The sequence below is a fragment of the Pelodiscus sinensis genome, chromosome 5, assembly GCF_049634645.1.
Source record: "Pelodiscus sinensis isolate JC-2024 chromosome 5, ASM4963464v1, whole genome shotgun sequence".
Taxonomy (NCBI): Eukaryota; Metazoa; Chordata; order Testudines; family Trionychidae; genus Pelodiscus; species Pelodiscus sinensis.
The window spans coordinates 19,225,271-19,239,738 of NC_134715.1; the positions used below are offsets into that span (position 1 = coordinate 19,225,271).

General features: G+C 42.5%; 1 protein-coding gene across 3 annotated transcripts in view; it reads left to right on the forward strand.

Moving 5' to 3' along the window:
• The first annotated feature begins 13,532 nt into the window (after positions 1-13,532).
• Positions 13,533-14,468, forward strand: part of LOC102450363 (melanopsin-like) — a 95,553-nt gene continuing 94,617 nt past the window's right edge. For all 3 annotated transcript variants that reach the window (XM_075929613.1, XM_075929614.1, XM_075929615.1), the window contains exon 1: positions 13,533-13,687. In XM_075929613.1, coding sequence (XP_075785728.1) covers positions 13,667-13,687 — 21 coding nt within the window. In that variant the 5' untranslated portion in view covers positions 13,533-13,666. The remainder of the gene's footprint in view (positions 13,688-14,468) is intronic.

Consider the following 14,468-nt stretch of genomic DNA (forward strand, 5'->3'; position numbering starts at 1 on the left):
TATTTTGTTTCAGGGTTGCTTGGGCACTGCGTTTCCAGTCGTAAGCAGTGCTGCTATTTCAATTTCCGATCTTTTGTCTGAAACACTGGCGAACTAATGTCCAATTTATGGTGTTGGGGATGAAGCTATTCTGACATTGCCATCCTTCAGATAAGGTGGAGGAAGTATGAGTGTGTGGTTAAGACATGGGACCATGTTCAGTTTGCTGCTCTGCCAAACTTTTCATTACCTTGAATTTATCTCTCTGCCCTAATCTGTTCCCTGACAGTTAGTCTGTGCCTTCACTCCCTATTTGTAAAATGAGGATAATATTCTAGTCTGTAATGATGAGGACAATATAAGCAATCAATATTAATCTGAAACCTTGACCATCGGTGAGCCTGCAATGCTTTTTGCAAGAGTTAGGTGTTCAACACTCCAGGGTTCTGACAAATTCTGACTATGTTAATTACATTATGCCTACTGAAAGTCCCTGCACCTTTAATTAGAGATTATAGCCTCCACAATTTAACCTAAGGTCATCCCAATAGGGAGACCTTTCAATGGCAGATAAAATGATTCTTATGTATGGTATGTAGTGTATAGCAGTGTGTTAGATGTGCCAGACACTTTAGGAGCCTTTGGGATGGAAGGTGTTATATAAATATAAAATTCCATTTTACATCCTAAAGTAGCATGATTCATTTTCCAGAAATTCATACTTCAATATTTTATGTGCCAGTTATGCCTATTTTTATTAATTGATTTTTTTTATTTTTTTAGAGTATCTGTTTAGTTTGGTTAACTCCCAAATTAGGGAAGCAGCATCTTGACCCACTTTTATCATTTCACAGCCTTCACTTTAAAGAACCTCCTTTGGGAGTTCCTCTATCTATTGCTGTCATTTCAAAGCACTCCCTGCACCACCTCCGTGGGGGCTAGAAATGCCGACACCTTGTACCCTTCTTTTCCAGCCAGTCCATCAGCCAGTTTCATACATGTGGGTGACTTTCCCCTTACCCCTTTTCTGGGACTATGTTGCTGGATTTTTTTTCAGAGGTCCTGTGTGCTGACATCTCAGGGAACCAGTGTGTGCTGTGCCTAAAACCTGTCCTCAAACATTTATCCCAACCCCAGCCACATTTTTGAGGATTAGTATTATTTTTTGTTGTTAAAACAACCTGTTGGTATGTTGCCATGGGTCTCTCTCAGCCATGATTTCCTCATGAAATGCTCCTCTTTTCTGCCCTCACTATGTGGCCATAGAAACCTACTTAATTTTTTCCATTTGCTAGATAATGTCAAAGAGGACACGCAAGCATGTGCTGAACTTTATATGTAAGTGCTTTGGTGTATCAGAGTCAAATTACTCAGTGCCTCCCATGTAAGACTAAGCCCAAGTACTGTGTGGATTGCATTAGCTGGAAGAAATTTACCATGCCACCTTATGTCCCAGAGATGCATGTCCCTTCTGTCCCAGAGATGCAAAACTAGTAGAGATAAAATCAGAACCAAACTTCATCCAAAATTCAGTCTGAACCCATTCCTGAAGTTTGAAAAAGTTACTTTATTTCCATGCTGAAACCTGAAGAAGAGCTCTGTGGAGCTGAAAAGCCTGACCTTTTCCACCAACTGAAGTTAATTAAAAAAATATTACCTTACCCACATAGTCTCTCTCGCTTGATTGAACTTTCAGATGGCTCTTTCTTTCCTCGTTTTTCTTGGACTACCACAAAATAAAACATTTTTTCCTGCAATTTCAACCCAATCAAAACCAGGAAATACTCAGTGATCATTACATTTTCCACTTCTGATTCTTAAGTCAAAGAGATTTAGATAACTATCTGAGGGACACTTGAGCATCCGAAATTATCCAAAGAGGACCTTTAGACATGGTTACATGGTATGGCTGTCATTTTACAGAACAAAATAAATTGTTGCCAGATGCAGAAGTTGTAGGGTTGAAAGAAGAGGATGCACCTCCGAATATTTCTGAATTGGTTGGTTAACAGGTTTACTTCTATTCTGCAGTCTTCATTACCATTTCAAATTAGCTTTTTAATTGTCCTGCAAATAAAATGTGCTCAGATGCTGACACAAAAGGCACAAAAATCTACACTACAGCGTTTTTTTCAAAATAACAAGGAGAGGGTCCATACAGCAAGTCAATGTTTTTGAAATAATTTCAAAATAACAGGCTTCTTATTCCAGAATAATAAACTCTCATTTCACAAGGAATAATGCTTATTTCGAAATTGCTATTTTGAAATAGTGGTAATGTGGACTCTCCACTGTTGCTCTTTCAAAATAACTCCTCCCCACGGCCATTCAAAGTAATTATTCCCCAGTCCCTAAAATGAGGTAGGGTAAGCCTGCCTCAGACTAATTTTGAGGCTTCGCTGTAGTGTGGACATGCTATTTCAAAATAGTTATTTTGGAAGTTATTTCAAAATAACTCATTTCCAAATACCTTTGTAGTGTAGACATACCCAAAGTGGGCCATATCTGTAGCAAATACCAATTGCATTGATTGCAATGGCTTTACCTAGAAGTGACTTTGACCCTATATGCCAAACTTCAACCCAAAACCAATGTTCATGTGCAATATTCATATTAAAAGGCAATAGCTTTGTATCTCTGGAAAGCTTAGCTATCAGGACAGTGTTTATAAAGAGAAAGTGGGAAGGAGAGAGACCATCAGACAAGGAGCCAGAGTGCTCTGAGAGTACTGGGATTGTCTGGATGAAAAGACCAGGACTGGGAGCTGTGGAGAGGATATTGAGATTGGATGAGGAGCCTGGGTTTAGGAAGTTGTGACTGGGAACCAAGCGCTATGGGGAACGGATGATTGGATGCAGAGGGTGGGAGACAGAATTGAGGGAAAGGGGACTATACAAGGAGACAGGGACAATGAGGCAATGGTGGAACTGATAATAGCAACTGGGGTGAGAGGGAGAATCTAGGAGGAGACCCTGAGGTCAGATGAGAATCTAGGAGGAGACAAACTGAGAACTGGGGAGAGGGATTTGAGGAGTAGCTAGGTTGCAGGAGGAGAACTGGGACTCTTAGCAAACAGAATGGGACAAGGGCCCAGAGGGTGAGAATGGTAAAGGAGGCACACTGGTGCAAAAAGAGAAACGATGGTTTCCTTTCTAAGGCAGTAGAATGCTCCACCAGAGAATTAGATTCTATTCTTTACCCATTAGAATTCTTATGAGAAGCTAGGCAAGTCACTTAAACCAAACTTTCTCAGGTGATTATTAATGGTGTGTTCCTCATTTCCTGGGGTGACTGACTTGAGACCCTGAGTTCTGATTTGCAAAAGTACTGAGCAATCATAGCAGCAACTGAAGTCAATGAGACCTGTGTTTTGAACATCTAACATATAATACTAAGTACAGTACTCTGTAAAATCAGGGCCTACATCTTTTGATTTGGGGTAAAAAAATTAGTAGATACGCTGGACCTTATGCTCCCTATGTCTTCATTCCTGTCTATAATAAAGGCACTACAACTCCTTCATCTCACAGGAGTACTGTGAAAATAAATTCATTAATATTTGTCAAGTACTCAGATGCAATGATGATCAGCATAGAAAAACGCATGAAGAAATTAATAATTCTGTCTTCAGAGCAGGGTTTGGATAGAATGCAATAAATAAAGCATAGGGTTGCATTCTGGAGAATGCAAATATGCAAAATATAAAGTAGCTGCTCTTTAACAGAGCACATTCCATGCTGTGCACTGAATAAGATAGGGCTCTATTAGAAATATATGATCATGCAATTAAAAACTACATCATCATACATATGCACAAGGTGGCCAAATTAACTATGTATAAGAACCCTAAATCTAGAATTTGCTAATTTCTGAGTGCTTGTTAATGTTCTTTTAATATAGATATTATATGTGTATTATAAATTATTATTACCCTTGGACACTGGATAATATAACCTTGATGATAAAATAGCTTGATGACGAACTAAATGAGAAAGTTTGTAGTTATAGATGCCAATGTTATGAATATTTTGTCCATCTTTTAGAAACACTGTGCCCAAGTTTAGGAAAGTTACTGAAAGTTTTGGTATATTTTCTGGACATAAAATCATGAGGGTCTCAGTTCTCTCAAATACACATGGGGATCTCTGCTGTGATATTTTGCCCTTTCTATGTGCCAGTGGGGAAGTAGGATATTGAATGCCAGGTTCACCACAGGCATCGGAGATGAGAAATTTACTCTTGATATAAAAAAGATGAAATAGAGATACTTAAATGAAATTTGTCTTGGCATTTAACGTTTCATTCACTCTGAAGTACCAGGAACAATTGTGCCTTACAATAATAGACAGTTATATGACCCTAAAATATAATTGTGGTTGGAAAATTGGCTATATCAAACAGCAATAAATCTGATGTAAAGACTGGCCCATTGCCCAAGAGTAAACTTCACCTTTAAGTTTATTCCAGTAGTTGTCTACTGACTAACATGAAGAGTACATTTTTCTATTCTTTACGGCTACGTCTACACTGGCCCCTTTTCCGGAAGGGGCATGTAAATTTCATGAATCGTCGTAGGGAAATCCGCGGGGGATTTAAATATCCCCCGCGGCATTTAAATAAAAATGTCCGCCGCTTTTTTCCGGCTTTTAAAAAAGCCGGAAAAGAGCGTCTACACTGGCCCCGATCCTCCGGAAAAAGTGCCCTTTTCCGGAGGCTCTTATTCCTACTTCAAAGTAGGAATAAGAGCCTCCGGAAAAGGGCACTTTTTCCGGAGGATCGGGGCCAGTGTAGACGCTCTTTTCCGGCTTTTTTAAAAGCCGGAAAAAAGCGGCGGACATTTTTATTTAAATGCCGCGGGGGATATTTAAATCCCCCGCGGATTTCCCTACGACGATTCATGAAATGTACATGCCCCTTCCGGAAAAGGGGCCAGTGTAGATGTAGCCTACTTGTGCTAGCAATGCAGATCCAATACAGCTGAAAAAGAGTGAATGAGATTATTTTTTTCTGGACATGTGTATTGTCCACAGATGTATTAAATATTACTCCTGGTGATGATTAACTGAAAAGGAACAGAGTTTTGAGTTTTGTAGTTCATGTTAAATTTGTATGGCTGGAAGTTAAAAACGCAGCTTTTCCACTTGCAGCTGAGCCAACTTAATCTGCTTGTCATTGAGGACCCAAGAAAATTCCCACTTAAGTCAGTAAAAAAATTCCTATAAACTTAAATGAGAATTAGCTCAGGCCTTAAGAAACAAACAGGGAAACCACTTAGTAACACTCCTATAGACTCCCTTTTTGTGATATAATTCCACATCCTCACCTCCTCACATCAGTAGTGACTGATCTTTAAGGGTGGTCAAGCCTTTTCTTATTGAGGAGAGGGAAATCTATCTCTCCCCACCACAGTGCCTCCTATAACTATTGAAAAAAACATACAACAAACCCCATTTTGGAATTTGTTGTCTGTTCTTTTCTTTGGGATGAAATAGCAAAGAGAATATTAGTCTTGAGTGCTTTCCAGCTGTCTGTCACATGTTTTGGTAAAGGTCCTAAGGAAGCTCCTGATATAATTTGAGCTCAACAAAGGTTCCTTATGCTGCTGCATCTTGCATCAGAGCTTTTTTGTCTTTTTCCTGGCTCCAGGCTCAGAGCCACCTGACTGCGATGTATTTAGAACAGAAGACTGAGGGTCCTATTCTGCTGATGGGGACTAGTTTACACTTCACTGAACAAGGTCCTGAGATGCAGCCAGGTGGTCACTAGCACTGTGGGAGGCTTGTTGGAAGATTTTAGACTATTTGGATGAATGAATTCTTCATACTTGCTGGTGAATGAACACCTAAAAGTGATTCATCCAGCTGTGGATTAATTAGATTAAATTCTCCCACTACAGGATCATAGCTATTACCAGGTCTGTAGCAAGATATTATTTTAAAATTCCTAGGCAGGCCTCTTGACTAAAGTATCCAGAGGCATTGTTTATCCAGCCCTTGTAGTTTATACATATTTTAATTAAATGTCACAGTGTCTTAAAAAGAAATCAATATTTACATTCCCTGAAAAAAAAAATCAGTTGTAATGTCCAACCTTTCTTCTTGCTCTAGTTTACTAATGGCCTTCCCATAAAGATAATTTTAATCCTTAAGAATGCTTAGCTAGTGATTTAAATGACTGTTAAAATGGAGAGAAGTAATGGCAATCATTTCTGTAAGATTCAGTTGTGTGAACGGATATCCCATCCACAGATTCATAATGTGTCCACAATTTTAAAATGCCCATTTTTAGGGCTATATGCCATAAAATCCCTCAGAAAATGTCTTTCATTACAGCTTAAATTAGCTACATTAAGGGATCAGAACTTGCCATTGGAAAGTTCAGAAGAGCATTTTCCTCAATATTTTTGTCAATGTTCCAAGTTTGTCATTGAAGAAAGAAATCGCTTCATACCCTAATGTTAACTTTTATGTCATATCATTGAGTGTCTTAAAAATGACAATGACCAAACTTATTCTTGTGCTAGTCTCAATTTTTTAAAGATATATTTCTGTGTAGTCAAATGCCTCATAATTGAGAGTCTGTCTATCTAGATTTTGAAATGCTTCCTTAGCACAATAGTATTTGGAAATCAATTACATGTCATCTGTGGATTAACACCACCTTGGATCTGGAAGAAGGCTTCATGCCACTTGGAGGACTGCACAACTGAGTCTGAACACATATGATCCGTATCTTTTAATTCGGAATAGAAAAAGACCCTGTAAGCATCTGATAGCTATTGTCACAAATGAAAAACAAAAGTAAATTAGTGTTGTTTTCTGTTCCCTGGCACACTTCTCTCTCTCTCTGTGTGTGTGTGTGTGTGTGTGTGAGAGAGAGAGAGAGAGAGAGAGAGAGAGAGAGAGAGAGAGAGAGAGAGAGAGAGAGATCCATCTATCTCTAAATATCATGTAGCTATAGTTCCTTTACTGTATGGAATGCAAGTTAGTATTTTCTGTCTTTTTTATTTTAAAGGGCAAGGCTTCTGTCTTTCCTTCTTATATTAAAGTCTGGTAGGATTCAATGGGTTAACTTCAGTAATGTTTGATAGACGCTGTTAGATGGGAGTTATGAAAAGTTAAACATAAAATATTACCTCAAATAGTATTGCCATGGGTGTGTTCTATTAGTCTTTGTGTATCTGCTCTTTATAAGTCACTGTTTGTTGACATAAAAAATGTCCCTAATTCTCTGGTAACTAAATATTTGCTATTACTTGGTCTTAAAGGATTAATCATCTGCAAGATAGATCAATTTTTAAATCCTTAAGTGTAGAATAAGGTCTACATCCTCATGATGAGGATGAGTAAAAGTTTAAATAGTTGTTGCTATTTCAACTAATCAAGAGAAGAGCTGAGTTACACAGCATCTCAAAGGCAAGAGTAAAAAAATTAAACTTCTGATACCAAAGATGCTGAGCAGTTAGGGAAGGGATTTAACTGGGACAGATTGGATGAAATCCTGGCCCTATTGAAGTCAGAGTGAAGTTTGTAATTGATTTCCTCTAAGTGGCAGAGGAAGAAAATGATTTTGGGCTGTTCGAATACTGAATGGATCGAAGGAAGACAATGTGAGAATCAGTAAAAACAGAGAGCAAGAAGGTGGAAGGCTCCAGGCAGAACAAGGATGTGAGGAGTACAAAGGGAGAAAAATTGACAGTTATTTCATACACAACTTGTCATTTAAGTTTTAATTGGAGATTTTTTGACCATGTTTTGACTCCACGATCAGGCCCTACTGAAGGAATTCTATATACCAAAAACAAACAAACGAAGTAGCAGGCTGCAACTAGTTAGTTGGCAGCAAAGAATGTGTGTTTTGTTTTGCTTATTGGAATACTATTAACAGTCAACATTTTTAAATTACTATCTTTAAGAAAAATGGCAGTTTCAAATAGAAGTCCTTTTAAATTGTATGTTTGAATCCTTTCTTCAAGTACAGTTACAAAAATGTTTACATGGTTTTTCACCACCCCTGTTGATATTTATAAGCCTTTTTCAGAAGAGGAGTCCTGCAGATTTGTATGCATATATGTTATTTAACAGGGGAGCATTGAGCTTTGTTAAATCCAAATCAGTTTCAAATGTACAAAGGGAAAAAGCTGATGCATATTTTTTGCTAATTTTTTTCAGTCATACAGAATAGTAGAGGTTCTTAGTACCAGATTTTCAAGCAAATATTACTTTCAGGCTGATGGCATCCCTTTAAATTGGTTGCAAAATAAAGTTATAAAAGTGTGAAAATAATGTATCGCATACTCAATACATCTTCCTCACTGATTTAAAGCACTCTGAGTAGTTAGGGAACGAGTTTGACCATCTGTTGTAGATGTCAGATGTGACTAAATCTGGCTATCAACATCTAAAGTAAATATTTCTATCATATACAATATTTATTTATTACTTTATTTGGCAATATAAAATAATAAGAGTGCCTGTCTGAAAAATACTTAATCAGACAAACAAAAGGCAAAACTTTAGTGTCCCTATAATGTACAATAACCAGGCAGCACAATACACTACATTTTCTACTTACCCTAAATAATCATCTCCATTAACATTTGCTTCTGCAGTAGCTTCCCCCTCCCTCTCTGCCTAAGAATGTATTTTCCAGTTATGCTCTGAAGGTCAATGGATTTGGGTTACTATAAACAAAACAGGGCTGAAGGGAGCAGTTTCCAAAGGGAAACGCCTTCACAAGGAATGCCCTCATACCAGCCCCTCTGCGCTTCCCCTATATCTATGCACATCCAGCTCAGGTACCTCTTCAGATCTGGGTTGTGGAAGTATGGTATGAAATAGAGGCTGTCAGGTGAGAGAGTCCTAACCATTACTGGTCAACACTAGCATGTTCAACATACTCCATTTGATATGTGCATTTTATTGAATTGTTCAACCCCTCAGGAAAGTTATTCAGTTGTAGAGCATAGCATGTGTTAGATGGGGGGTGTACTGAGGATTGACTTTGAGACAGCCCTTGTAACTTCTAGGATCCTAGCCAATGTTCTCCTTAATCTTTTCCATTTATGTGTGGAATACATTTTTATGTGCACTAAGGCATATGCAAATGTGCACCACCAATAGAAACAAAAAACCTAGCTGTGGGCACTCTGCTAATCAGCTGGGCAGCATTTGAATCTCTCCTGCATGGCTGCACAAGCACACATCCTACCAGGAACACTGATCCCAGCACATCAGAAGTGCTCTGAAGAAGCAATACTTTATGGGGGTGGGGGAGGACTGTTAATGCAGCACTAACATTGTAATTGTAATCAGCATCATGATCAGAAAATCAGGACATTTGAAGTTGGTTGTATGTCTAAATTCTCTGCTGAGCATATGCCACTGACTTCCTATAGCTATTGTAATTCCATTGTACATATGAATTAATGCCCTTTGCCGGTGCAAAACTTTGGTAACTAGAGGACAGACCCCTTCCCACCATTGCATGCATCACTGTACATGGAAGTATACTGCAATCTCTGTATCACCCTTCATATGGGGGTTGGTGAGGCTGACTGATCTGGAAAGTCACGTATCTGGGGCTACGCCTTCGCCACTCCCAGCTTCTCTCCAAATTCCCCCTTTGTTAACCTTATTTGGCCAGAAAATTAACCTTCAAGACATGAGTGTCTGGTAGCCTAGGCTGGGGAAGGCTTTGCCTTCCCAAACCACCTGACATGGCCCAGCCTACACTCCGTCACCTGAACACCTGCTGTAGACTTTCTTGGGGCAGAGTGTAGCTGCCCCTCCAGTCCAGTGCCCACCGTTCCCATTTTCCAGGACCAGGGAGGCTGGGGACATGTGCTGGAAGTGTGGGAAGGCTGGAAGCGTGGGAACAGGCATCCCCCTCCCTTCCCATTGGTCTGAGGCTGGGGAGGCTGGGGCACACGCGCGTACTCACCCTCTCCACTCTCCATGTGGGGGAGTAGGGCCTCAGCAGGTGGATGAGGGCCTGCCTCCCCCTAGCTGCACCGACTGCCCATGCTTCAAGCATTTATTAATAACTAGCTGGAGTTACCTGGCGTTGCTCAGGAAAGTTGATATAACTAAGGTGAGGAACCTGAGGGAGGGAGGGGGAAGAGAGCTTGGCGCCCGGTCCTGCCCCCCACTTCCTTGTCCCTCTGCCGGCCTTACTGCGTGACTGTCCCCACCACTTCCCCCAGGAAGCTGCTTCTCCCCGCACTGCCAAGCTCTGTGTAGCCCCGGGGAGACGCATTGGTCTCTCATCTCTTCCCTCCACAGACCCTTAAAACCTTCTCCTGAAGGAAAGGTTATCCCATACAAAGTTTGGTTGTGGGAGCTCTTATAGTGTCCAAGCTATTAGCGCACAAACCTACAAACGTTCTCCTTTATATATTAGATAGTACTGCACTAAATATGCCCAAAACGAGAATCTTAATTTTGAATTTCTTGACTTTTGTGAATAAAATCTCATTTCCCCTTCTTCTTTTTACTTTAAACTTTGAAAACAGCATCAAAGTCCTCTTTTTATATTTTGATTTTTGCAGATTAGCTAGATTTCGCCTATCAAACCATGTTTCTCCTGTAAGCTGTCTGGAGTGGATCATGATAATCTGTGCCAGTCTCAGGTATCAAGAAGCAGGGCAAAAACCCCAAAGTGACTACAAGTTCAGAAATAGAGTTCACCAACCTAGACACAAGTGTGAACTCTCGGGCTGTATGTACACTGGGCCACTTATTCTGGAAAAGCAGCCGCTTTTACGGAATAAGCTGCGACCTGTCTACACTGGCTGCTTGCTTTTCCGGAAAAGCAATGATGATCTAATGTAAAATCGTCATTGTTTTTCCGGAAAAACTATGCTGCTCCCATTTGGGCAAAAGTCCTTTTCCGGAAAAACTGTTCCGGAAAAGGGCCAGTGTAGACAGCACAGTAGTCTTTTCTGCAAAAAAGCCCCGATCACGAAAATGATGATCGGGGCTTTTTTGTGGAAAAGCACGTCTACATTGGCACAGATGCTTTTCCGGGAAAAGTGCTTTTCCGGAAAAGCATCCTGCCAATGTAGACGTGCTTTTCTGGAAATACTTATAACGGAAAAACTGTTCCGTTTTAAGCATTTCCGGAAAAGGGTGCCAGTGTAGACGTAGCCCTACAGTCTTACCATAGAGTCATGCTCAGTCCCCTTGGGCATTTCAATCCATCTTGCTCTCTAGGCACACTGGACTTAGGCCATGTCTTCATGTTCAGCTGATCAATTGTACCACTACAGAGCAGTGGTGGCCCATCAATACAGGTGAACTAGGCGGTCGCCTAGGACGCCAAGATAAATGGTCATTGAGGGCTTTAGAGGTGGGAGCGCCTATCATGCACTGATCGCGTGTGTCGCCTAGGGTGCCAGTTGCCGGCAGCTTGTCTAGGGTTGCTCCGCTGCAGAGTGCCTGGTAAAGATGCTGTCCCCCTCAGCATAAAAAACAGATCACCATGAAGCTCTCCCTCCAACATAGTGCTGTTCACATTAGTGCTTATGTCAGTGTAACTTATATTGCTTGAGGATGAAATATTCACACCCCTGAGTGATGTAAGATGGTAGTGTAGAGATAGCATTAGTGCTAAATAGTTGCTATACACCAGTGTTTCTCAACCAGTGGTACGAGTACCCTTTGGGGTATTCAAGAGAAGTCTGGGGGTATGTCAACACAACTGAAATTTGGAGAAAACTGAATTTTTGTTTTAAGTTTTATAGCTTTTTTTTTTTTTTTTACTTTTTACACCCAAAAATTTCATCGCCTGCCCAGCTACAATTAAGTTGTTTAAACAAATGTGTTGCAATGATAGAAAAAAAAATGTGTGTCTGAAAACTGTTGGTACTGGGGTACTTATAATTTTTTTAAATGGGGGGTACTTTATAAAAAGAAAGGTTGAGAAACACTGCTATACACCATAGACTACAACATTTTTAAGGTTGCTCCCAATCCCAAGAGGCCAGTCACTTAAGGCAGGTCAATTTGTGCCTCAGATCTCACAACAAAGACAATGCCTGTAACCAGTCTTAAGAGTAGAAAAGAATTTATTAACTAACAAGAGAAATTAGAGAATTATTACAAGATAGAAGAAGGCAAGCATATATACACAAATGAGTTAGTCTACGGTTTCAAAAGCTGACTGAGTTATAGTGATCTGTCAACTCTGAATGTCTTTTTGGGCTAACCCAGCTTGGCCCAGCCTCCGTTTTGTAGCTGTAGCCTTGTGACAGTTCAAACAGCAAAGGAGGAAAGATTTTGTCAGCTATTTTTATTTCCTTTTTTTTAGAATTCAAGCTGATGGAATGAGCCCTTCTGCACATAGCCTCTTCATAGGTATGAGGGGACAACTAATTAAATCTTTATATGATGTTGTCCCAGAACAGCCCATTTAGGTTTGATGGACCTTTTTGATGGGCAGGAGACAGTTTCAGAGCAAACATTTTTTACAGTTACTGAGCATGGCAAAGGCCTACAGCACTGGTAAGAACTGGCAGGTGGTCTTCCAGAACCACAGTAAAGCTTTTTTGGTTATGTACTATCTTCTTGTATGCTTGTAGGGCACCTAGCTCCATAAGATTTGTGATTGGACCTTGTAGGTGCTACAACAATACAAATACATCAGAAAGCATGGTGTGTTTTGCGTTCTCATTGATTTTCTCATTGATCTTGTAAATGAAGGAGGAGTTCTCAACATTAGTTTCTTTCTTTAATTTTGCCTTGTGGGACATTGACAGACAGCAGCCACTATAGATTAAACTTCTCTGTTCCAGGACTCTGTTCCAGGAACAACCGTGGTCCTGCAAGACCACAAATGTTGATGGACCAGATTGCCCCTGGACCAGAGTATCCTAGCTTGGTGCAATAAAGTCTTATTGACTCTCTTCTGTAGCAGGGGCAGTGGAGCCAGCTGAACTGCTGACAGACCTTAGGAGAGCAGAGAGGTCAACTTTCCCTGGTCCAGCAAACTGGTCAGGTCCTGAGGGTGCTGGATCGGGGAGGTCCAGCCTGTATTTGCATTTTATGTTAACAGACCCAGTAGCCAATGAGGGCTGGAAGGTGAGGGTTACTTGGAAGCGAAATAAAGAGGGAACCAAGGAAGAGAGAAGAAAAGGGGCTGCAAGTAAAAGAGGAGGAGACAGCGGGGAAAACCTACAGCAGGAGTGTGGGAGAAAAGGAGGAGAAAGGATGGCACCTAGGGAAAAGGGGGGGCGCGAGAAGAGAGGGAAGGGAAAACCTGAAGCGGGGGCAGCAAAGAGCCCGAGGAGCAGGAGCGAGGCAAACAGGGGTGCGGGAGCTCCAGGGCTGCGGCTCCGGGGGCACAGGCAGAGCCGGCTACGCTTCCTCCTGCCCGCAGTTGCGGGTCACCTGGGCTGGGCCGGAGGGGGCGGGGAAGCCCCCCCCCTCCCCACGCTCCTCTTCAGCCGCTTAAATAGCTGCGAGCGCGCCGGGCTGGTGGCATCTCCCCCTCCCGGGCCAGGCAGCGCGCGCGCGCCCCCCTCCCGCAGCAGCGGCGCGGCAGGGGGAGCCGGCGCAGGGGGCCCGACTGGCGGGGCAGCAGCGGCCGCGTCCCGGCGGGATGGGGTCGGGAGACCGGTAGGGGCCGCTCCCCCGAAGCCTCCCTTGCGCGCCGCCCGGCGTGGGCGCCCTGGAGCGCAGAGCCCACCATGGCAGAGGCGCAGGAGCAGGTAGGGAGCGCGCGTGGGCAGGCAGCTGCCTTGCTGGCCGGGGCACCCTCCCGGCAGGGCTTGGGCACCGGCCGCGGCCCCCGGGCGGGCGCTTAGCCCCTGGCAGGCTGGGCAGGGCTCGCAGACACCCGGGAGGCTTTGGAAAGCGTCGCCTGGCTCCTGCTTTAGCAGCCCCCCCGCTGTGAAAGAGGCCGGGGCACTTCGCCCGGCGCTGGAGGGAGGCGGGATAATAAACCGCCGGCAGCTTGTCCGTGGTGGGCTGATGCCACTGAGCTGGCGCCACGTACCACGGGGCTGTGGCGGCCCTTGCAATGAGGGAACTTTCCCCCTCTCGCTGATAGAATAGCTCTTTGAAACACGGCGGGGAAATCCTCCAGCCGGCGTGTGCGCGTGAGGGGGAGACCTCAAAAACCCTGCATGCCCCAGGAATCTGAAAAGAGGGGGATGTGGGCAGGGGAGTGAGTGCCCTGGGCCAGATTCCTCTTCTGCCCTCTTCCTGCTAAAATATATTAGTTAGTTTTGACTAATCTTAGCAGTGTGGTTAAATAAATGTTGACTGCTGCACAGGTGATCATTTGAATCTTCCCCCGAGGAAACTCACTCTCTTTGGCATAAGGAACAAGATTTTTGTTCTAGGAACTAGGGCTGTGGGTTCTCTGATTCTCCGAGTTAAACCAAACTGCTGTACCATATGATGTTTCACTTGGGTACCTGTTGAGCCAGATCTGGGCTCATCAGACCTTTTGGTAATAGCCAGACAATGTTGCTGGAGAAAATAATA